Genomic DNA, 25,128 nt, shown 5'->3' on the forward strand with positions numbered 1-25,128 from the left:
GGGGCCGGGCCTGTGGGGCTGGGAGGAACCCACCGTGCCGGGACAGGGGTCCCCAGCACAGCCCAGACAGGGCCACCCTGGCACCACAGGGCACACAGGGCCGCCCTGGCACCAGCCCACCTCTGGGCTCCATCAGCCCTGCCCCTTCCCCATCCCTGAGCACCCCCTGTGTGCCCCAGTGAGGGCTGGGGTCAGGAGCAGCACAAGGCTGCGCTAATTGCTCTCCAGACTGCAATCAATAGAAGGATTTTAGCCTCCTGCACACTCCATCCTTCACCTCTTCCAGAGGACGGGGCTGCACAGGGCCCTGGGAGGAGGAGGAGGAGGAGGAGGAGGAGGAGGCTGAAACCTTGAGGAGATGAGGTCATCGAGCCACAGCCCCAGAAAGCAGCTCTGGGAATGGAGCAGGGACAGAGCAGGGACAGAGCAGCTCCTCCTCCAGCTGCCTCCAACTCCTCATCCTCCTCAGCGGGGTGCAAAAAGGGGTTCAGGAATTGTGTGGCACAGGGGTTCAGGTGGCTGCAGCCCTGCCTGCCTGCCCTGGGTGCTGTGTGCTGCCCCAGAGCCACAGAACACATTTGTCACCCATCCCAGGACGGCTGGATCAATACAACCCTCAATATTTCAGCTGCTGAGCTCCCACCTCAAGCCCTGGTGCTGCAGCCTCCACACCGCCCTGTCCTCCAAGGCTTTGCAGGGGGGAGGATTCACTCAAAGCCTCAGGGAGAGCAGCCCCACGCTGGGTGAAACCAGCCAGAAGCCAAAGAGCCCTCAGGAAGAGACCCCCAGCCCTGGACAGGCTGCACAAGGCAGGGGAGGAGAGCAGGGAAACCCAGCCCGGAGCTGTGCTGGCGATATAAATCCAAAGTGATGATAATAAATGGGCTATTACAGCATCTCACACACGGCTGGGGGAGGGCAGCCAGCCCCAGCCCAGCTCCCCACAGGGCCAGCAGCACCGCGAGCTGAGCCCAGCCCTCTCTAATGGCCGGGAGGAAAGGCTCCTGCAGCAAGGCTGGGCAGCCCGAGGCAGCAGGAATATTCATCATCCTGGCCACCTGCCTGCCGCTGAAACATCGCTGAAAAATCGCTGAAAAATCGCTTCCTCCTTGCTGCCTGGGAGGCAGCTCTAATGAGGGATGGGCAGCCTGCTCGCAGCAGCTCCTGGCGTGGGGAACAGCACAGCATGGCACAGCATGGCACAGCATGGCACAGCATGGCACAGCATGGCACGGCACGGCATGGCACAGCACGGCATGGCACAGCACGGCATGGCACAGCACGGCACGGCATGGCACAGCACAGCATGGCACAGCACGGCATGGCATGGCACAGCATGGCATGGCACAGCACAGCATGGCACAATACACACAGCACAACCCCCCTCTCCCTCCCCGTGCGCCCTGCCTCCTGCTAATTGCTCTGCCAGGTAATCAGCTGGGGCAGGTTTGGGTTCTGGGCTGGGCTGGCTGTGAGACCCCATTTGTGCCACCCCCAGCCTCTCTCAGGGCTGGCAGTGACCTCCCTGTCTGTCTGTCTGTCCCATCCAGCGCAGCTCCCCCAGGGCCTGTGACACAGAGAGCCACCACAAAGAGCCCCTGCCCTGGAACAGGGCACCTGGGAACAAGGCTGGAGAACCCTCCAAGGCCATCAAATCCAACCTCTGCCCAATGCCCACCTTGTCCCCAGCTCAAAGCACCACGTCCATCCTTCCTTGGACAGCTCCAGGGATGGTGACACCACCACCACCTCCCTAGGCAGCCCTTCCAACACCTGACCACCCTTTCCATGCACAAACTCTTCCTTTAGAGGCAAGAGAACCTCACAAAGCAACCACAACCATGAGCAGGGGGCAGAACCCCCATTCCAGCTCCATCAAACCCATCCCTACTCAACACCACCATCTCCACAGCCTCACCTGCATGGAAGTAGGTGCCCTTGGACACTTCCAAGGATGGTGACACCACCACCTCCCTGGGCAGCCCTTCCAATGCCCAACCCCCCTTTCCATGCACAAACTCATCCTTTAGAGACAAGAGAACCTCACAAAGTGAGGTGCCCCCATTGGCAGTGCCCCTCAATGGCAGTGCCCTCATTCCAGCCCTGCCCCACGCCAGCACCTCCCCAGCCTCACCTGCATGGAAGTAGGGGCTCATGGTGTAGGGGAAGCCGAAGGGCAGCGGCTGTGGGGCGGGCAGCGAGCTTGGAGGCAGGTATTTCACCTCGGCCTTGCCCATGGCGGGCCCCAGCAGGTGGCTGGGGGACTCTGCGCTGGAGGAGCTGCAGGGCACCGTGCCGGGCGCCGTGCCCGCCTCGCCCGCCTCCTTGGCGCCCTCGCAGGCCTTGCCCGCGCCGCCGTCCTTGCCCTCCTTGGGCTCCGCGGCCGCGCCGCCCTCGCCCTTGAGCGCCTCGGCCTTGTCGTCGCCGTCGCTCTCCGAGTCCTTCATCTCGTCGTCGTTACAGTCCTGGGCGCCCGCGCGCGGCTCCCGCGGCTCGCCGGGGCCCTGCGGCTCGGCCCGCGCCTGCGAGGGGCCCTTGCGGCCTGCCCGCCGCGGCTGCTCCTTGGGCGGGGTGGTGGCGGCGCCCGGCGCCAGCGACAGCAGCGGCGCGTTGTTGTGGCGCAGCACCAGCATGGCGTTGCGGCGGGACAGCTCGTCCCGCAGCGCCTGGCCCTCGGGCACGTCGTGCACGCTGCGCAGCGCAGGGTGGTCGGGGGGCAGCCCCGGGTGCAGGCTCAGCGGGTCGGCGGCCAGCAGCCTCTGCCGGTGCAGGTTCTCCAGCTCCTTCTGGCGGATCAGCTCGGCCGACATCTCCAGCCTGCGTGTGGGGAGAGGGCATTGTGGTGAGGGGCTGGGGGAATGTGGTCCCAAGCCAGCCTTGGAGGAGCCAGGTGTGACCTCCACACCTGGCTGACATCTCCAGTCTGTGTGGGGACAGCAGATTGTGGTGGGGAGTTGGACGAACATGGTTCCACACAGCCCTGCTGGAGCCAGGTGTGACCTCCACACCTGGCCAACATCTCCAGTCTGTGTGGGGAGAGGGGATTGTGGTGGGGAGTTGGACGAACATGGTCCCACCCAGCCCTTCAGGAGCCAGGTGGCACCTGCACACAGCACAGGCCTCACTGGGACCCTGCTGTGCCATCCCCACCCAGCTCAGCCCACAGCAGGACAAACCCAGCCCTTCCCACTCCTACCTGGCCAGGTTTTGCTTCCGTAGCATCTCCTGCTGCCGTGCAAACATCTCTGCCTGTGCTGGCTGCAGGAACCCGTAACCTGGGCAGGGAGAACACTGCAGGTTATTGCTGTCAGCACTGACCCCTGGCTGCCCCAGAGCCAGCTCCCCAGGAGGAAAAGGACACCTGAGTGTCCCACCTGAGTGCTGCTTTTTGTTCCAGAGCCCAGCTATCCCCCTCACTGCCATGGCAGGAACACAGGGCCAGGAAGAGCAGCCAAGGAATCTGCTCCTCTGGCTGCAGAACCAGAGGGAAATTGGAACAGCAGCCATGGGGAGACACAGAAATGTGTGTGGGGTGTGTGGCTGCAGGACTGACTGTCCCAGCAGGCACAGGGAGACACAGAAATGTGTCTGGCTGCAGGGCAGACTGTCCCAGGCCGCCCCTCTGCCCTGCCCTGGTGTCACCTGGGCGCTCACCTGGTGTCTGGCACAGTGCTGAAGGCACCCCGAGGAAGGGAGGTCTCAAGTGGGGCCCCAGGGCGATGTGGGGAGCGTTCTGGGGCGACAGCAGAGGCGGAGGGTGGGAGATCTCCCTGCGGGAATCACAAAATAAAGCCCTGTTGGAAACCTGGAGGCTCCCAAGGGCTCGGGAAGAACATCTTGGCTCCAGATGAGCTGCATCCTGCCCCAGAGGCTCTCTCCGCCTCCTCACCCTCGTGCAGAGCTTCTAAAGTGGAGAGAAAAAAGCAAAAAGAGCAGAACCAAAAGGGGAACAAAGCAGCCAGGACACCCACACACTTCCCACCTTTGCTCCTGTGGCCTTTCAGCCGGGCTGTCCAAAGGATTTGCCCTGGCAGCTTAAAAGGGAGGGCTGAGGATGCTCCATCTGCCCCTCCCTCATCACATTTGGGTTTCTGCCTCCATTACCTCACACCTGAGAAGGAATTCTGTGCTTGGGGAGTGGGTTTGGGAAGATCTGAAAGCATCACTGGCTTGCAAAAACACCTTTCCTAGCTGGGCTAAGGGATGACCTTTAATTGTGGAGAGGAAAGCTGAAGTGAGGCAGAGGAAAGTACACACAGGAGAGGGATGTGAGCAGGAAGGGCAGTGCGGTCAGGGGGAAGGGACCCTGCTGGAGAAGGGTGGGTGAAGCCAGGCAGAATGGGCAGAGCAGATGCCAGGGGCTGGGGAGACTCAGAGAGGCAGCACTGGGTGGTGGGAAGGGGACAATCCTGGAGAGAGGCAGGGAGCACTTGCTGCAGCAGGAGAGAAGGCAGGGGGAAAAAGGCAGGAAGGGAATAAGAGCCAAGGTCTCTTCCATTAGTCAAATCTGCCCTGGGAGCCTGCAAGCAAATCTGCTTTCCGGCTGCACGTCTCTTAATTCCTTTTGATGGCCACTTACAACATTATTACCTTCAGCAGGGCATCCAGAGGCACAGCCAAGTGCCGGGCCGTTTATTTTCATTTTACAGTATCTCCCTGCAAAAATCTGCTCTGGAGGCCAAGGCACAGGGAGGCAGAAGGTGCCTGTGACTGCAACAAACACAGCACGTGCAGAGGCGCTGCTGCGGGGGGATAACAACGGGAGCATCCTCGCCATCCATGGATCAGACTGTGGGCATGGATGGTTCATGGGAATGGATCAGATTGTGGGAATGGATAGTTCATGGGAATGGATCAGATTGTGGGAATGGGTAGTTCATGGGAATGGATCAGATCATGGGAATGGATCAGATTGTGGGAATGGATAGTTCATGGGAATGGATCAGATCATGGGCATGGATAGCTCATGGGAATGGATCAGATTGTGGGAATGGATAGTTCATGGGAATGGATCAGATTGTGGGAATGGATCTGGTCATGGGAATGGATAGCTCATGGGAATGGATCAGGATCATGGGCATTGATAGCTCTTGGAAATGGATCACCTTGTGGAAATGAGCATGGATCAGCTCATGGAAATGGATCAGGTCATGGGAATGGATCAGATTGTGGGAATGGATCTGGTCATGGGAATGGATCAGGATCATGGGCATTGATAGCTCTTGGAAATGGATCACCTTGTGGAAATGAGCATGGATCAGCTCATGGAAATGGATCAGCTCATGGAAATGGATAGGCTCATGAGCATGGACAGCTGATAGGAATGGATCAGCTCATGGCCATGGACAGTTCACACACAGCCAGACAAGGACTCCTGGGCACGCAGTGGGCGAGGGGAGCCCTTCCCAGCTCCGCTTTGCCCCATTCTGTGCATCCACTGCACCGCACCGACCCGGCTGCGCTCCCCCTCCCCAGCCCCTCTATTCCCGGTGCCCCCTCCCCTCCTGCCTGCCCGCCGTCCCCGTGGCCTCTCCGGCTCCGTGCCCCCCTCCCCGGCTCTGCCCTAACCTAATTGAGCCCCGGCGGTGTCTGGAGGCGCGGCGCGGATCGATCGCGGCTGCCGCAATGTTAATGCCGCCCGCGCGCCGCTGGCAGCTCCAATTAATCTCAGGTAACGCCGCGCTCGACCTTCGCCTCCGAGCCGGGGCAGCAGCCAAGCGATGCTTATGTAATTACACCGTGAAGTGTGTAATCACCTGCCCTAATCCCCGAGGCCTCGCAATTAGCCGGGGCCGCGGTCGCGGGGCTGCCAAGTGCTGCTGCCACCCGGGCCGGCCCGCCGATGAATGAGGGACAATTAAAGCGGCGTGACGGGGGCTCCGAGGTGTCCGCTCGATCGTAATTAGCTGTAATCACGGCGAGACGAGCCTGGCAGACGTGCTGGTCGTTTTATAAGAAGCAATTTAGGAAATCAAGCCGCTGTTAACCATCGCGTGGCCGTGCCCTCCTTCCCCGCCTGCCTTGGGGATGTGCAGGGTGCTGCGGGACAGCCAGGCTGCCAATGGAGAGCCCAAAAACAAAGGAGCTCCTTGGCTGGTGCCAGTCTGTGCCCAGGAAGCAGAGGGTGGGATGGGATCAGGGCTGGGAGCTGGAAAAGGAGACGTTCTCCCATGCTGGCAGCCCAGCGCTCTCCCCAGGTTGTTTTGATGCTTTCATGTTGTGCTACGGGCACGACTTTGATCCCTGAGGAATCCACATCTGCTCCAGACTCTGCAGTTCATTCCCTCAGAGCTTCCCTGCCTTCCTGGGCCGGGCAGAGCCCTGGCGAGCCCCTCAGCTGTGTGACACCAGGGACAGACCCTCTGTGCCAGCCCACAGAGCCACCCACGGGCACAGAACCTGTTGGAGCCTGCCCTGCTCCCTGCCAGCCCCTCTGCCCCATCCCTGGCACAGGAGGGAGGCAGCAGCACCAGGTCATGCCCTGGCACAGCCTGGGCACCCTCCCAGCCTTGCCAGCCAGCTGGGAAAAGAACTGGCAAGGCCAGAGCACAAAGCCCCCGAGACCTCAACAAAGGCTGCTGTGCCTTCAGCCAGGTGTGCAGCAACACTGACCCTGCATCCCCTCCCAGGTACCTGCCAGCCTCGGATCCCCCATCAAATTCCCAAATTCCTTCCTCCTCTTCCTCCTCGGCTCAGTCAGAACTGCAGTGCCCTGCTCTGAGGAGGTGAATTTAGCCCCTGGCAATTACATCTGATAAGCCTTGTCCTTCCCTGGAAGAGAGCAATTCTGTGCTGCTCACATTCCTCCCCCTGCCCCCTTTTCCTTTCCCCCCCTGAAATGCCAGCTGGAGGCTTGTGAGCTGGGTATTAGGGGATTTGCACTGCACGCTGCTAAATTTGATATGTCCTTTAACAGGAGACAAATGGTTCGCAAGGCTTAAAAAGTATCGACTTTTCTTTAACAATAAGCACTAATGGCCTTCAAATAATCAATATTTAAAGTCATTATGGGGTTACACATTATACTGTTAAAACCAAGCCTTTCACTTTAACCCCATGATATCCTCCCCAGGCTGGAGCAGAGCTCCCCCCTGGCTCGAGCCAGGCTCTGGGGGAAGGCTGGGAGCACAGGCTGTGACTGGAGATGTGAGAGGGTCAGGAAATGCAGATTGAAACCGGCAAGGCATGGAAATAAATTTAGAACGGATGGAAGAAGAGGGGAAGGGAGGGGGGGAAAGAATGCATGAAAGCTCTGCTTTCTTCTGCTCTGCATTTGATAGGAAGAGACACTTTAAACCCGAGGTAACAGGCAGGAGGCACAGAGCTCCTGGCTGCTCTGCCATCCCCAGACACTGCCAGCAAGGGAGAATAAATAAAATCAAAGGCCTTGCTAGAAATGCTGTTTGGGATTTCCAGGCAGGAAAAGAACATGTGCTGGCACTGGAGAGGGGCTGCTTTGTGCTGCCCCCTCAAAATGCAGACTGCTGCTGAAACCGAACTGCTTAAACCAGGGCAGCATCTTTGGCCTTTGCTCTGCAGCACCCTCAGCCAGGTGGGAACCAGGGAGGAGGGATCCTGGCAGGGCAGAAATCAGAACATCAGAGCCTGCAGAGAGGAGAGGGGACACAGGGCTGGGGTGGGTGAGAGCAGGACAGAGATGGTGCCCAGACAGGGCAGGAGATGGTGCCCACAGAGAGCAGGAGATGGTGCCCAGACAAGGCAGGAGATGATGCCCAGACAAGGCAGGAGATGGTGCCCGCAGAGAGCAGGAGATGGTGCCCAGACAAGGCAGGAGATGGTGCCCAGACAAGGCAGGAGATGGTGCCCAGGGAGGGCAGGAGATGGTGCCCAGACAAGGCAGGAGATGGTGCCCAGACAGGGCAGGAGATGGTGCCCACAGAAAACAGGATCTGAGCCCAAGGAGCCAGCAGGAAAAGGAAAACCTCCCCAGAGCAGGGAGGAGGAATGAGGCGTTGAAGAACAAACCGTAGCAACAGCAGATGGGAGGAAGGGAATCCAAAAAGCCAGGCTGGGTATTTTGGGCACATCTCTGCTGAGAGGAAGCCTCTGGCTGGTGCAGGGTGTCTGTCAGCCCCTGCAGGGAGGCAGGGGGTGTTTCAGGGGGTGCCTCTCTCGGGCTCCCAGCCCAGCTCAGTCCTGCCAAGGGGCTGGGCTTCCCAGGACCCTGTGGTGGGGGTGCTGCTGGCACCTCAGCCTGGCACATTCCGTGCTCCTGGCACTCCTGCTGCCTCCCTCGGCTCCTGAGGATGAGCTGTGCTGCCCCTGCCTGCTCAGAGCCACTCTGCTTGTGCCAACACCTGCCTCAGCACCTGCCTGGCTCTGCCCTCCTCTCCCCTGAGAGGGGCGGCACCCCCAGAGCCCACAGCTCACAGTGCAGGCACAAAGACCAACTCCCAACAGCTGCCAGCACAGAAAAATGCACCCAACGCAGCCAAGGAGCTTCACATCAGTGAGCAGAGAGGGCAGCACAAAAACCCAGCCCTGCCCCAGCTCCTCTCCAACCCCACTGACCACACAGAATCCAACATCTCACCCAGCCCTGCCCCAGCTCCTCTCCAAGCCCTTCTCCGTGCAGGCCATGAGAGATTTCCCCTCAAGAGGAATTTTTCCCCGCGCAGACAGAAGCAGGGACGAGCACCTCGGGGAGGAAATGCCAGGCTGAAGGAGCCCAGCAGAACTCTGCCAACAGACCCTGGAGGCGCAGCCAAGGAGCAGCATCCCAGCAGCTCTGCAGGGTACAGCCACCTGCCAGCCCTGCAGGAGAGGCAGCAGCGTGCAGATGGAGGAGCTCCAGGCTGGGGTGGTTACGGTGGCACCTCTCCGTTGCACCCTCTCCTCTTCCAAGTCTTTTTATAACACTGAACTCCAGCATCTTCCCAAGCAGACCGCCAGGCCCTGGCATCCCAGCTGAATCCATCTCCAAAGGATCCAGGAAACCAAAACCACAAAGCCAAATGAATTCTCCAGCAGACTGTGCCTTGGGTCTGCTTTTGGCAGGATGCCTCAGTTGCACTGACTCCAGGGAGCAAAGAGATGAAGGCACCAACCACTCTGCCACAACCACGACCTTGGCCCAAGAAAATCCATATCCGTGTGTTTGTGTGCCTCATCCCCACAGAGCCAACCTCCCAGCCTGCTTCTGACCAGCAAAAAAGCATTAATTAATTAATTAATTAATGGCACCCCTGGACCTCCCCAAGCTCAGTTCACCCTTCCTGCCAGCAGCACCTTCCCGTGAGCAGCCTCCAATCAATGAATAATTAATTAATTAATGGCACCCCTGGGTTCATCTGGACCTCCCCACAAGCAGCCCCTCCCCTGAGCAGCCTCCAATTAATAATTAATTAATTAATGGCACCCCTGGGTTTATCTGGACATCCCCATGAGCAGCCTCCAATTAATGAATAATTAATTAATTAATGGCACCCCCAGGTTCCTCTGGGCCTCCCCACAAGCACCCCTCCCCACGCAGCCCGAACTAATTAATAATTACTTAATTATGGCACCCCAGGTTCCTCTGGGCCTCCCCACAAGCACCCCTCCCCATAGCAGCCTCCAATTAATTAATAATTAATTAATTAATGGCACCCCCAGGTTCCTCTGGGCCTCCCCACAAGCACCCCTCCCCACAGCAGCCCCAAACTAATTAATAATTAATTAATTAATGGCACCCCTGGGTTTATCTGGACATCCCCATGAGCAGCCTCCAATTAATGAATAATTAATTAATTAATGGCACCCCCAGGTTCCTCTGGGCCTCCCCACAAGCACCCCTCCCCACAGCAGCCCCAAACTAATTAATAATTAATTAATTAATGGCACCTCTGGGTTTATTTGGACTCCCCACGAGCCCCCCTCCCCAGAGCAGCCCCCACCCCGCCGTGACGCTTTCTCAGGCAGCCCTGGGGCCGGGCTGGCTCCTCTCCAGCCCACACAGCGCTGGGGAAGGCGGCTGCAGGAGGCTCCTCCGTGCCTGCATTCCTCCCAGGTCTGCTCGGGAGCTGGGATTTATGGCCTGGGTTAGCCAAAGCACACGCTGTGGGAGAGACAGAGCCTTCCAGGGCTGCCCGGCCCCTCCACAGCGCAAAGGTGTTGCTGGGAGAGCAGGAAATCCAGGCAGGATCGCCAAGGCTCTGAATGGGGGGAATTCTGGGCTCAGCACATCCATGCACTGATGGTGCAGCCTGCTCTGCCCCCAGCCCGGCACAAAAGCCAAGAGAAGTGGAAATGCCAGAGCCTTTCCCTGCTCATCCCATGACATGCACAGCCTGTGCATCCCCACAGCCCCCTCCTGCCCCTCCATCCCTGTCAGGAACGCACACAGCTTTAATTTAATTTCCCTCTGAAGTTCTTGATTGCAGAGGGAATGGCTCGTGGCACAGAGCAAGATAAATGAGCTAGAATTTCCTGGGGGTGGGGGATATCAGCTTTCCAGCACTCCCGGCAGTGGGAGAGGCAAGCTGAGGCTCTTTTCCCTAACAAAGAAAACTTCTCTCTCTGTTCCACCTCAGAGCGTTTCTCCTCTCTCATTATCTGGGGATGCTACGAAATGCAAACTTCAACACCTCAACTGGCTCTGTGCCCACAGACAGGTGAGAGTGGCACCTCCAGCACAGGTTTGGGATCATCCCAGCCTGGCACTCGCTCCCCTCGGTGTGGATGTGCACAGAGAGAGACTCCCCCCTTTCCATAGAGACTCCCCAGAGTGGGGCAGGAGCATCCCCACCCAGCACCTGCACAACCCCCAGAGGAGACGGGCACACCTTGCCAGGGAAATCAGCTCTGCCCAGCTCCGAATTACACAGCCCCAAAAGCTGGAAAAACCCTCTAAAATCGCCAAGTCCAACCACCATGGACACCACCATAGTCACAACCAAACCACGTCCCCAGTGCCACATCCACACGCTTTTTGAACATTCCAGGGACGGTGACTCCCAAACTGCCCATCCCACTGATCCCATCCCATGGATCCCATCCCATCCCATGGATCCCAGCCCTCCCGGCCCGGCAAACCCCGCCCCGGGGCCGTGCCCGGTACCTGTCGGGGAAGTGGCTGTCGCGGTGCTGGGGCAGGCCCTGCTTCCTGCGCTGGCTGGACGAGTTGCTGCCCGAGGGGATGTGCGCTTCCATCGCGCCCGGGGTCCGCGCCGCCGCCGCCGCCACCTCCTGCCGCGCCCGGAGCAGATCTGGGGACACGGGGGAACGAACGGTCAGGAGATGCTGGAGCTGCTGCTGGAGCTGCTGCTGGCCGGCCCCGAGCCCCGCTCGGACACACGGACACACACACGGACCCGCTGCTCCCCGAGACCGCTGGACACGCGGACAGACACACGGACACACACACGGACCCGCTGCTCCCCGAGACCGCTGGACACGCGGACAGACACACGGACACACGGACCCGCTGCTCCCCGAGACCGCTGGACACGCGGACAGACACACGGACACACGGACAGACACACGGACCCGCTGTGCCCCGGGGCCGCTCCCGGCTCCGCTGCTCCCCCTTCCCCGGTCTGTCCCCCCTTCCCCGGGGCCAGCCCGCGGCTCGGGGCGGCTCTCGGGCGCCGGGGCGGCGGCAGAGCCCGGCGGGGAGCGGCGGCCCCGGCTCCGAGCGGCCGAGCGGCTCCGGGCGCGATCCGCCCCCGCCGCCCTGGGAGTTGGGCGGCGGAGGAAATTGTGCAACTACGGCAGGGGGGTGGATTTGCGGCTTAATTGCCTTCCTGCCGGAGGGAGGGAGGGAGGCAGGGAGGGAAGGAGCGGAAAAAAGGGAGGGAAGGATGGAAGGAGGGATGGATGGAGGCGAGGGGAGCGGGAGGAGAGCGAGGCATTCATTGCCCGCGCTCCCTCTCCCGGCCGGTCCCGAGCGGAGCCGCGCTGGCACCTGCCCCGCTCCCAACGTGTCCATCGGGGCTCTCTGTGCCCCGTGGGGCTCCGCAGCGCTGAACCCGCCCAGAACAGGGAACGGCTGCGCCCCGAGCAGCTGAGCATGGGGCACAGAAGGGGACCCCCGTCCCAGCCCGAGCAGCGCCCGGAGACAGCTGCAGGTGAGGGGGAAACGCAGCCCTCGTTCAGCCTGCACTGCTGGGACCATGGCAGGAATGTCACATGTGTCACCCTGCCTGTAATACCTGTGTCACCCTGCTTGGGACACCTGTGACACCCGTGTCACCCTACTGTGTCACCCTGCCTGTGACATCTTGCTTGGGACACCTGTGACACCCTGCCTGTGTCACCCTGCCTGTGTCATTTGTGACACCCTGCCTGTGACACCTGTGCAGTGACACCTGCACAGCCCCTTGAGGGGTCAGTGCAGCCCGCACGGTGCCCTGGGATGGACAGAGCAGGCAAGGTCAGAATCACACATGCACAAGGCCAAGGAGCCCCAGGGAAGAGCAGGTGATGCAGGTACAGCCCATGTGCCCTGCCCTGGCCTCAGGGACCAACAAGTGACATGGACACACCTGTGCCAGGAGTCCCTCGGTGCCGGTATCAGTGTGAAATCCCCCTGCACACAGCTCACAGCCCACCCAGAGCCTCTGCTGCCCTTCACGTGGTGCACAGGAAACCTCCCTGACACCATCAGCCTGCCACAGGAAACCACAGCACAGCTGGGGAGAGCAGCAGGGGCAGATTTACCTCCCCGAGCACACCCTGGGCAGGATCAGCTCCAGCACCAGCCCTCAAAGCCCTCACACCCAGCAGCACATGCACCTCATGCTCCTCTTCCCACTGTAAAGCTGCAGGAGCACTGCAAACCCTGGGAATGCCACACTTCCCATCTCTGTGCCTCCCTTTTCCCCACTGGGTTCTTTTCTGCAAATCCCAGCCAGCTCTCCTGGCACCAAGGTGTGCCCAGCCCAGCCTGAGCTCCATCAATCACAGCATCCAACACCGTGGTGATGCTCAGGGCTGGAGCCCCGTGCTGGGCTGGGAACGTTCCCACAGCTGCTGTTTGTGCTGGCAGCAAGGGGGACAGCAGTGCCCAATTCCTGCCCCGGACAGGGGGACAGCAGTGCCCAATTTCTGCCCTGGATAGGAGGACAGCAGTGCCCAATTCCTGCCCACATTCCTGCCCCAGACAGGGGGACAGCAGTGCCCAATTTCTGCCCTGGATAGGAGGACAGCAGTGCCCAATTCCTGCCCACATTTCAGTGCCCAATTCCTGCCCACATTCCTGCCCCAGACAGGGGGACAGCAGTGCCCAATTCCTGCCCGGGATAGGGGGACAGCAGTGCCCAATTCCTGCCCACATTCCTGCCCCAGACAGGGGACAGCAGTGCCCAATTCCTGCCCTGGATAGGAGGACAGCAGTGCCCAATTCCTGCCCTGGATAGGAGGACAGCAGTGCTCCAATTCCTGCCCACATTCCTGCCCCAGCCAAGGGGACAAGCACTGAAACCATTCTGAACTGCACGAGCACGCAAGGAACAGCCAAACACCATCAGATCACAGGAAAAAAAAAAACCCCGAGAATTCGCCGAGGCAGGCAGAGCGTGCAACCTTGCAATGTTTATAAATTAATTATCTGAAAAGCCCAGGTCAGTGCTGATTGCCACGGCGGCTGTAATTTAGAGGGCTGGCGTGCAGCCAGCTGCAGGAGCTGCATTGATCCTGAGTGACCGCAACAACCCCCGCTCACACCCCCTCCTCTCCCCTGCCTCCCCCTCCCTGCCTGCTGCCCGGGCCCCCCCGAGGATCTGTTATTTACAATCCCACTCTGACAGTTGGGAAATCAGATTGATTGACAGAGGGACGCTGGCGGATGGAGGTTCCAGGCACGGAGACAGACTGAATTCAGAATGTGGGATGAATGCCACTGGGAGAACGGGGGAGGAGGAGGGGAGGGGGGGGGGCTGGAAAGCAATTAAAAAAAAAAAAAGATTTCTAAATTATTAACATTTTTTAAATTATTAATGTTATTGGTGCCTCCGTGTGAGCCCGCAGATAAACTGCGCTTTGTACTGGCACTAATAATTTATAGCCCAACCAGAGCCCCGTGGTGTGGAGACAATCCAAAAATACACCAAGTTTTGTCTTGTCAATGTTCCCCCAGCCAGTGTGCCTGTGCAGGCTCCTTCTCCCCACAAACCCCAGCGTGACCCCCCCACAAATGCTGATGAGGGAATTTAATCATCACCACAAAAACACGCCAGGCTCTCAAGGTAATGAGCTCCTCTCGTTATTCTGGGGGCAGGGGTGACCCAGCTGTCCCCCAGCACACTCCGGAGGGATGGACACGTCCCTGTGGCCAGCAGCCACCCAGGGCCAGTGTCTGTGCCAGCCCTGGTGCCACCCCTCGCTCTGTGCTGTGCCCAAGCCCTGCCAGGCTCCAGTCTGAATATTCAGTGCCACTCTTTTGTCACCCTCTGTGCATCCCAGGTGCCATCCCGGCCCTGTGGCACACAGCTCTGCCCCTCAGCCACCAGAGCTGCGTTTGCAGGGGCTCTGCAGTGCCTGGCACAGCCCAGCCCCAGCCCCAGCTGCTGCCACCTCCCCACGGGGCCGGGGCAGGTTTGTGTTTGTGCCTTTGCTGATAAGCAAATCCTTCCTCCACAGCAATCCCTGCTGCCCCCAGAGAAGCCAATCAAATCAAACAGAGTGGAAAGAAGACAGCCTCTTCATTAACCTAACAAGGAGCCCTGGGGATTCACACTGGGAGCAGAGATCCTCCTGCAGCTCCAGTGATGCTCTGCTGGGGCTGCTGCTGCTCCTGAGGCAGGCAGGACGTGCCAGCCCTGCTCTCTACCTGTGAAGGGACGTTTTACCTGTGCAGGGATGCTCTACCTGTGCAGGGATGCTCTACCTGGATAGGGATGTTTTACCTGGATAGGGATGCTCGTGATCCTGCAACCTCCTGGTGCCCCCTTTAGGCACAGCCCAGGATGTGCTGGATGCAGCCAGCTCCCTCCAAAACATCTCCCAGACCCATCCCAAAGGATTCCAGGGCTCAGGACCATCTCCCAGACCCATCCCAAAGGAGTCCAGGGCTCAGGACCATCTCCCAGACCCATCCCAAAGGAGTCCAGGGCTCAGGACCATCTCCCATCTCCACCCCAAACACCCCCAGGGCTCGGGGCCGCCCCCATCCCACTCCCCCCGTGTCAGCAGCCCCCGTGCCCGTGCTGGCCATGCCTACCCCCGTGGCTGGGCACTGCCATGCTGTTGGCCAGCTGGAAGAGGCGCTGCTGCTGCTGCTCCTCGAAGGAGCCGTGCTCGTTGAGGGCTGACATCATGCGCCTGTAGTGCTCCTCGGGGGTCATCTGCGCCACCTCCTCCAGCGCCGGCGTCTGCGACGTCTCTGGGGACAGACGGACACACGGACACGCTCAGCCCCAGGCAACGGGGCAGCTGGGACACGGGGCCTGCCTGCAGGACAGCTGGGTGTCCGCTCACATTTGGTATTGATGGGGAGTATCAGAGGGGATGTGCTGGCTGCACCGAGGGGAATTCAGGCTGGAGGTTGGGAAGAAGGTTTTTACAGAAAGGCGATAATGTTCTGGAATGAGACCAGGACTCAGGAACATCTCCCAGACCTATCCTAAATGAGTCCAGAGCTCAGGAACATCTCCCAGACCTATCCTAAATGAGTCCAGAGCTCAGGAACATCTCCCAGACCTATCCTAAATGAGTCCAGGACTCAGGGGCATCTCCCAAACCCATCCCAAACAACTCCACGGCTCAGGAACATCTCCCAGACCCATCCCAAATGAGTCCTGGGTGCCAAGGTTTAGTTGAGGTGTTGGGGCTGAGCTGGACTCAGTGGTCTTGAAGGTCTCTTCCAACCTGAGGATTCTGAGAATTTGGGGGAATTCTGTGAATTGGGGGAATTCTTTCCTTGTAAGAACTGAGAAGCCTGTTGGTAATTCAGAACTCAGCAGACAGTGCTGCCATATACCCAAGGGTCAGTGCTGCCACCCACCCGGCCAGCCCTCAGCAGGACCCCTCAGAGCCCCAGCCCCCTGGGGGCTCCCAAAGCCCCTCCCTGCCCATGCAGTGCCCGAGGGATCCCAGGCTGGCAGGAAAACCGCAGGGGTTTGTGTTTACTGTAAGCACAGCTCTCAGTAATTACTGCTCTCCGCCCTGGCTGCTCCAACACTGCTTTATCTCGCATCTCTCCCACAGGCAAAGCCTTTTCATTACCCACAGAGGAACTCCCAGGCACAGGGAGGGGGTGCCAGGGCTGGCACTGACAGGGCCACCCTCCTGTGTGCCCAGTTCCTGTGCAGGGCTCAGGGGGTGGCACCGGCCACAGCATGGCACTGGAAATGCTGCTGGGGGCTGAGAGAGGGGCTCCCATCAGGAAAGGGGAGTGGGGGCAGCAGGAACAGCCCAGCACACACAGGGGCTCAGAAATGGGGCAGCCCAGGGGCTGGTGCTGCCTTGGTCTGACACCCAACCCACAGGGCTCAGCCTTTGGGGGTGAAATTTCCACAGGCTGTAATGAAACCACCACCCCCTCCCCAAAATATGGGAGGGAAACATCATCATCATCATCATCATCATCATATCATCATCATCATATCATCATCATCATAATATCATCATCATTATCATCATGATATCATCAACATCATTATCATCATATCACCATCATCTCATCATTTCATCATCCCAATAATGAATTATAACAATAATAAAATAGATATAATATAATACAATAATATAATGAGTAATATATTATAACTATAATATATAAATAGAAAATAATAACAATAATAAAAATAATAAAATAATAATATATGATAATAAATAATAATAATAATAATAATAATAATAATAATAATATAATCCGAGCTGCACAACATTTCCCCGCCCCAGGGCTGCACCCCTGGCTGCCAAGAGCAGCAGGGAAATGCCTCCAGCTCAGCCCAGCCCTGCAGCAGGGCCAGGGCTCTGCTCACACAGCACTCTGGCTGCCCTGCAGCCCCAGCCCGTGCCCCAGTGACCCACATCTGCACCCTGCTGCCTCCCTGGGCTGCTCCCGGCCCTGCTGCATCAGGAGCTGGGCTCCCACCCTGCCCTGGGTCCCCCAGCCCCACACCCAGACCCCAAGGGCAGGGCAGGGGCTGCTCTGGGAACAGCCCTGCTCCCCCAGCCCCATCCCAAACCTGCAGGACACCCTGGCAGCAGCAGGGGAGGGAGCAGAGGGCAGAATTCCCTTCCAGGTCTCTTTCCCAGCAGGGAGGATTCCCTCCTCCTCCTCCTCCTGCCCCAGGGATGCAGGAGCTCACTGCCTCAGCTCCCTCCTGATGCTCTTACCCAAAGGTCTCAGGAGCAAAGCCACAGACCTGATTTAGAAAAACACTGATTTATTTTTTTCCTTCTCCCCCCACAGCTGTGTCATTAGAGCAAAGAAAAGGGAGGGGGGAGGGGATTTAATAACACTTAATTACCATAAACTCCACGGGATCAGCCGCAGAGCAGATTTCAGGTGCAGGGAGGGGAGGGACAACGGGGGTGGCTGCGAGGGGAGGCTAAGAGGAAGGAGGAATCCAGGGAAAGGCTGGATTTCCACGCTTAAAACTTGGGAGATTTCACATGACTCAGCCAGCAGTAATTCCAGCTTTGCTGGAGCTTTGCTGTCTGCTTTTGTCATTACCAGGGGTAATGCTGGAGACTGATCTGCCAAAGCTCCCGCAGGCGCCAGGTGTGAAACGGACTCTGGCCAGCCCTGGGCAGGCTGTGAGAGCCAGGCCAGGCATCTGCTGGGCCCTCTGCAGCCCCAGCACAGCCCAGCCCAGCCTCCCATCTCCCACCACAGGCAGGGCAGCCCCTGGGCACTCAGCTCCTGCACAGCCAAGGGCATTTCCCTGCTGCACCAGGACCTTTCCCCAGGCTCATCCTGCCCAGGCAATGCAGACAAGGCAGGAGCACCCAGCCTGTCCATCAACGCACCCCTGACAGGCCAAGGTTCCCTTTATGGAACCCCAAGGACCTGCAGCAAACCCAGCAGGGCTGGCTCAGCAGCCTCAGGGGTTTTCCTGCCTGTGCCCACTCCTGGCACGCTCAGCAGCCTGGATTTGGGGGCACTGATGCTGTGAACAGGGCCAAAACCTCATTTCTTCCCCTGGCCTAACTGGGGAAACAGCTGCCAAAGCCACCAGCACGTGGATGTGCCCCAAAGGAGAGGGACAGACGGACAGAGGCTGGGTCTGAACCGCTCAGCTGCAGTCCAGCTCCGGCTGTGGGCTCCTCTGTTAAGCAGAGATCTTATTTTGGTTAAACTGGTCCCCAGCAGCACAGAGAAGAGGATGGCAGCAGCAGCAGCATCCTGTGAGCTCACCCCCATCCAGGGTGAGAGCCCCAGATCCTTCCCTGGGTGTGTTTCCCAGCCCTCCATCCATCCATCCATCCTGCTCCTAGCCTCCATCCATCCTGTTCCCAGCCCTCCATCCCTCCATCCTGCTCTCCCACCTCCCCGAGGCTCCCACCAGAGGGATTTTCCAGCTGCTCCAGCAGGAACTGAACGCTCTTCCCAATTTTCCCTTTCCCATCCTCCAGATGAGTTCCAGCCTCGAGGCGCAGGGGAAGGAGCTGTGCAGCCGGGCAGGAGAGCTTTCATTCACTGGGGAACCGTGTCCCCCTGCGCTGGCAGCCCAGCCCTGGCTCCAGAACATTCTGCTCCGTTTGGCAGGGCCCCGTTTCCCCAGCCAGGGCTCCCCTTTGATCTCTGGAGCGAGCTCTGGGGAGGCAGCAGGGCAGGCACGGGGGCTGTGTCCCCCTGGCAGGGTTTCCAGCCCCACAGGTGTTTTTGCACTCAGCCAGGGAGCAGCAGGGATTGCCTTGGCTGCCTCTGCTGCCCTCGGCACGCCAGGAGCGGCCGCGGCAGCGCCAGCAGGGCCACGGCCTCACTGCTCCTCCTCCAGAGCTCCTGTTCCAGAGCCTTCCCTTCCAAAGGCTCCTCTTGCACAGCCTTCCCTTCCAAAGGCTTTCCTTCCAAAGGCTCCCCTTCCAAAGGCTTCTCTTCCAAAGGCTCTCCCAGAGCCTCCTGTTCCAGAGTCTCCCCTTCCAAAGCCTCCCTTTCCAAAGGCTCCTCTTCCAGAGCTTCCCCTTCCAAAGGCTCTTTCAGATCCAGCCCAGCTGTGCCTGAGCCAGAGCTGCTCCCAGGGCCAGTGTGGGATGGAAAGGGGCAGATCCTGCTGGGATGGAGAGGGGCAGATCCTGCTGGGATGGAGAGGGGCAGATCCTGCCCTGGATCTCTGGGATGGAGAGGGGCAGATCCTGCTGGGATCTCTGGCACGGAGAGGGCAGATGCTGCCTGCAGCCCATCCCCACCGCAGGGATGCAGGAGGTGCAGCAGCAGCAGCAGCACCTCCAGGAGGCCCAGGACCCGCAGGCTGCAGGAAAAGGGGTGCCAGCCTCAGCTCCCAGTTTGCATTCTGCCTCACCTCAGAGTGGGAGCAGAAAACAAAACTTTGCTTTATTCAGGGTTTCCTGGAAACCCCTCTGTTCAAAGGCTGGGGGAATCCCTGGAGCCCTGGGAGCCACGGGGCAGGATTCAATCCTGAGTGCTTCCTGCAAAGCCAGGGCTCCTCACCCCACAAAAACAAAGGTGGGGAGGCCAAAGGAAAGGAACAGAATGAGATCCCATGCCCAAAACATCCACCTGTGCCAGCTCAGGCACTTCTTCAGGATGAATCCAAAGCAATCCCTTGGCTTGGGTGAAGTTCAGCCCATTCCCAGCCAGGCCCCACAGGTTCTGTTCCCTGCACTCAGCTCTCAACCACAAACCTGGGATTACCAGGGGCACAACCTCAGCTAAATATAAACCTAAATATAAATATAAACCTAAATATAAATATAACTATAAATACAAATGTAAATATAAATATGAAATGTGTGTCCCAAGGGCCTCGTGCCTGATGGAACAAATCTGTGCATGAACCTGTGGAAGCATCACCTGGAACTCACCTGCACAGCCACCATAAACATTTCAGAGATAACAGGAATAGAGCAGATGGGAAAAAAATCGAGGAAAACATGAGGAGGAGCAGTCTAAAGGGTTCCCAGCAAGATCTGAGGCATTTCTGCTGCCGTGAAAGAGTTAATGGGCAGGAGAGGGTTACATCAGAGGGAGGATTTGGTATTTTCCATAGTCCTCTGAGAGAATTCTGCCCCCAGAGCATCCTGTGGGCACGAGGAGGGCAGAGCCAGGGACGCTCTGTGCCACCAGGACGCAGGACAGGTCCCACAGTGGATCTCCACAAAGCAGAATGCGAGGCTGAAGGAGGCTCCAGGACAAAGCTGCCCCTGGACATGCCCTGGACGGGTCCCTGGGATGCAGCTGGGCTGGTCCATGGGGCAGGATCAGCCCCAGAGCTGCTCTGGGCGCTCAGGGAGAGCAGGTTTGGGCACAGGGTATGACTGACAGCTCATTAGCCCGATATTTACAACAAAGCCTTTCAGTAAACGGCCTGCAAAACCTCATTTACCCAACCTGGAGACAAACTCATTAACTGCAGGCTCCATTAGCCAGCCCACTTTGCCACTCGTAAAGAAAGTTTAAAAATCCTGTTTATAGGAAAGAACTGGAAGGCAAATCAAGAGATTAAAAAAAAATATAAATAAATAAAAAGACAACAAACCAAACCCTAAATAGAGAAACCTTCTGCAGATTCCATCTCTATAGGAACGGTGCCATAAATGCACAAGAGAAAACTCAGCAGCCCCATTCTCCCTGCCAGGCTCCCTTTTTCCCTTTAAAGGAGCAGATGCCAGCACGATAAGCCCGTGTGTACCTTTCACATTGAACATGTCACCGAGACATTTCTGCCTGAAGAAAGCAGGAACACCCCTGAAATCCACCTGCAAGGCTGCACCCTGCTTTTATTTATTTTTTTTTTAATTTTTTTTTTTTGATCATGAAGCAATTACAGTAATTAAGAGGCAATCCCTGTGTGCCCTGCCAGGCTCCCTCCAGCAGATAAAGGGAAGCAGAGCCTCCCCCTGCAGCCCCGGTGCCAGACACAGCTCCCACCCCACAGCCCTCCCTCCTCCATCTCAATTAAGTTCCACGGGGGGAAAGCAGAAGGAAGGGGAAGGGGATGGGGAGCAGAGCAGCACTTACCCTTTGGGGACTCACTCCGGGCTTTCTTGCTCTCCAGAGGACACTCACTGCTGCTGTTGGGGGAACATACTCTCCTCTTGCCTAGAATTTCATCTGGAGGGAGAGCAGAGAGCTGAGTGTCAGAGAGGCTGCACTTTGCAGGAGACACCAGAGACACTTTGCTGTTTTGCTGCTCTCTCTCTCACACACACTCTGATATTACGAGCAGAGAGAGAAAAAAATGAAAGTAAGAAAAATCATCATCCTGAGAGCCTTGATCTGCTTTCCTAATCACGCAGCCCAAAAGCACATAATGACTATTCATACTCTGATCAATGCAACGTTTTCCAGCCATAAATTCTGAATCCAGTTGATTTCCTTACTGAGTTTCATCATTTGCTCTGGTGCCTTTTGTCCCCCCGGTGTTTCCACTCCTTTCATGCCCTGATGCAAAGCAACTGGGGGGGGAGAGGAAGGGGAGGAAAAAAACAACACAGGGAAGGGATAAAAAAAAAAAAAAAGCACAACAGATCTCTGAATCTTCCTAGCACAGTATCTGTGTCTGTCTCTGTCTCTCCCTCTCAGTCTCTCCCCTCCCTCCCTCCTCCTCCTCCTTCAAAACCTCAAGGTCCTCAGCAATCTTCCCCCTCTGGATTGCACGGAAACGCTCGAGCCCTGTGCATTACTGCAGCCCTCGGAGCAGCCCCGAATCCCTGAGACACAATTACAGCGTCCCCGAGCAGCTTTGGAATCAATATCCTCCCCTAATAACGCCGGGGAAACTGAAAGCATGATGGTGCATATGGGCAGGAAGGAAGAGCCTGCTTGTCACTGCAAGCACCAAACCCTCGTCTATCAAGGGCTTGTTAAAGATGCAGCATCTTAAAGGAGAGAAAATGATAATAATAATAATAATAAATTGAGAAACGAGGAGAGAGAAAGGGCTGGATGTGCCTGGGCGCCCAAGCACTGCCAGGCTGCTGCAATGTGGGGGTTAAGGGAGGTTACAAACCCCCGGCTCCTATTTATAACAACAACAACAACATCCTCCTGTTCCAGGGGACATTTCCAGCCAAGAACTGTCCCCAGCACTCAGCATCACTCCCCAGCACCGGGGATGCAGCTGGGCAGCCCAGGTGCTGCCGTGGCTGGGATTTATTGGGGATGTATTGGGGAGCAGAGCACAGCAGCCCCAGCAGGTGCCTCTGCCCAAGGGGCATCTCAAGGCTTTGAAAGAGGCATTTCTGCCTCCAAACTCAGCCTGCCAGGACCCTGACACCAAATCCTGGACAGAACTGGCACTGGGGATGGTGCAGAGGTTTGGGATGGTGCAGAACCCAAAGGCAAAAGGGCACAGCAGAGCAGAGGGGCTGGGGAGAGCCAGGGAAGGACAGAAGCACCTCTGACAGCTCTCAGCACCCACATCCCAGCTGCCCATCCATACCATTGGGATTTTCTCATTCCTCCTGCCTCAGTTTACCCCTTATACAACTCCTGCACAGCCATGTCAGCTCCCCAAGCTTGGAGCTCGCAGGGAGCACACCCAGAGCCTGTCCACAAAATCAGAATTGTCTCAATCCTCCTGCCTCAGTTTACCCCTCAAAAAAACTCCTGCACAGCCATATCAGCTTCTCATGCTCGACGGTAGCAGAGAGCACACCCAGAGCCTGTCCACACAATCAGAATTTTCTCACTTGTCCTGCCTCAGTTTACCCCTTATACAATTCCTGCCCAGCCAATGTCAGCTCCCCAAGCTTGGGGCTCGCAGGGAGCATATCCAGAGCCTGTCCACAAAATGAGAATTTTCTCTGTCCATACAATCGGAATTTTCCCACTCCTCCTGCCTCAGTTTCCCCCTCTCCAAGCTCAGGGCTGGCAGGGAGCACTCCCAGAGCCCCCGTGTCCCTCCCCCTGCCAGCTCCATCCCTCGGTGCTGATTTTCCTGGAAGCCTTGCCCGATGCTGCAATCCCCAGCGCTGGAGGCCAAGATCACACATCCTGCTCCTCCGCAGCCAGGGCTGCTCCCAGCCAGGCTCTGTGGCTTTGGAACCAGCTCCAGGCTGTGCTCTGCTGGGCTGGAGGCAGAGGAGTCTCCAGGCACGGAGCTGGTGGTGGCAGCAGCACGGGCTCCATGTGACAGCCCTGGGATGTGAGCAGTGAAGATTCCTCGCTTTCACAGCTCTGCCAAGGCTCCTGTTCCCCCCTCGCGTCCCTCCCGCTGCTCCTCTCCCACCCCCCGGGCCCATCTGCCGGCAGCGCTGCTCCCTCGGGGCTGCTATGCACTGATATGCCCAGATATTCGCAGATATTCACACTTTGCACAGATATTCCCAGATATGCACTGATATTCCCTGCTATGCACAGACATTCCCAGATATTCACAGCCATTCCCTGCTATGCACAGATATTCCCACTTTTCGCAGCTATTCCCAGCCATTTTCAACTATTTACAGCCATGCCCAGATATTCCCACTTTTCACAGATATTCCCAGCTTTCCCAGCCATTCCCAGATACTCCCACTTTTCACAGATATTCCCAGCCATTCCCAGCTTTTCCAGATATTCACAGCCATGCCCAGATATTCCCACTTTTCACAGATATTCCCAGCCATTCCCAGCTTTCCCAGCTATTCCCATATATTCCCAGCCATTCCCAGCTATTCCCTGCCCATTCCCAGCCATTCTTAGTTTTCTCAGCTATTCCCAGCCATTCCCATATATTCCTTGCCATTCCCAGCCATTCCCTGCTATTCCCATGCCATTCCCTGATTTTCCCATACCACTCCCTGCTATTCCAAGCCATTTCCTGCACATTCCCATATATTCCCAGCCATTCCCATATATTCCCAGCTCACTCCCTGATATTCCCAGTTTTCACAGCCATTCCCAGCCATTCCCACACACCTCAGCCCCATCTCCCTCCCGGCCAGGGGCAGGGGCAGGGCAGCACCAGGATCCCGCAGAGCTCTGACCTGGCACCAGGTTATTGCCCGGCCGGGCTTCATCACTCTGCAGTTCCACTGATAACGTCTTTCACTCTCAGCTGTGATATTAAAACCTGCCCTGATCCGGCTCCCTTTCAGCTGCAGAGCTCTGCAAGGAGGCAGAGCAGGGATTGGGGAGCAGAGCCCCAGATGTGCGTGCCCATCCTCTCAGGTGATGCTCTGCACCTCCTGCAGGTGCAGGGATTGGGGAGCAGGGCCCCAGATGTGCCTGCCCATCCTCTCAGGTGATGCTCTGCACCTCCTGCAGGCGCAGGGATTGGGGAGCAGGGCCCCAGATGTGCCTGCCCATCCTCTCAGGTGATGCTCTGCATCTCCTGCAGGTGCAGGGATTGGGGAGCAGGGCCCCAGATGTGCTGCCCATCCTCTCAGGTGATGCTCTGCATCTCCTGCAGGTGCAGGGCTGAGCAGAACCTGCCTGGGGCTCTGTGCTGGATGAGCAGCAGGCACTGAAAGCACAGCCTGGCTCTGGGAGGGGGCTGAGACATCCAGAGCTGCTCTGCCAGCTCATTTGCAAAGCAGATTTGGGCTTGCTGCTGCTGCTGCTGCAAAGTGAGGGGCGATGGGCACGGGCTGCTCCCACCCTGGCTCTGTGCGAGTGAGGGCTCAGGGCAGCAGCAGCACAGGAGCTGGCACTGCCCAGCAGGCACAGCTGGCACGGCAGCCAGCCTGGGGATGTTCTGTCTCCTGGCTGCTCTAATCCTCAGGCTCCCCACCCTGAGCAGAGCCAGCCCAGCTAAGCAGCCCAAGGCTCTGATCAGCTTTCAGCAGAGCCTCAGGCTGGGGGGATTAGAAACCCTATCCCCAGGATCCCCAAAGGCACGGGGGGCTTCATCCCACCCTGCACAGGGATCTGCTCCAGGGACACCCCTGGGCACGGGGGGTCACCAGGCAATGGAGTCAGGGAGGGCTTGGCTGAAGGGGCTGCAAAGGGTCCCAGTTTGGGCCCAAAGTGCTCTGCCCTGCGCTCCTGCACAATGGGGAGGGATGGGGACCCACCTCACACTCCCCACCCAGCTCTGGGGCTGCTCTGAACCATTCCTGGAGCACAAAGTC

General features: G+C 58.0%; 1 protein-coding gene across 3 annotated transcripts in view; it reads right to left on the minus strand.

Moving 5' to 3' along the window:
* Positions 1-25,128, minus strand: part of SAMD11 (sterile alpha motif domain containing 11) — a 70,857-nt gene that overhangs the window by 4,597 nt on the left and 41,132 nt on the right. For all 3 annotated transcript variants that reach the window (XM_064730394.1, XM_064730396.1, XM_064730395.1), the window contains 6 exons: positions 21,092-21,184; positions 15,161-15,322; positions 11,060-11,207; positions 3,655-3,770; positions 3,197-3,275; positions 2,135-2,817 (listed from right to left, as the gene is read on the minus strand). In XM_064730394.1, coding sequence (XP_064586464.1) covers positions 2,135-2,817; positions 3,197-3,275; positions 3,655-3,770; positions 11,060-11,207; positions 15,161-15,322; positions 21,092-21,184 — 1,281 coding nt within the window. The remainder of the gene's footprint in view (positions 1-2,134; positions 2,818-3,196; positions 3,276-3,654; positions 3,771-11,059; positions 11,208-15,160; positions 15,323-21,091; positions 21,185-25,128) is intronic.

This window comes from Zonotrichia leucophrys, chromosome 21, assembly GCF_028769735.1.
Source record: "Zonotrichia leucophrys gambelii isolate GWCS_2022_RI chromosome 21, RI_Zleu_2.0, whole genome shotgun sequence".
NCBI classification, from domain to species: Eukaryota; Metazoa; Chordata; class Aves; order Passeriformes; family Passerellidae; genus Zonotrichia; species Zonotrichia leucophrys.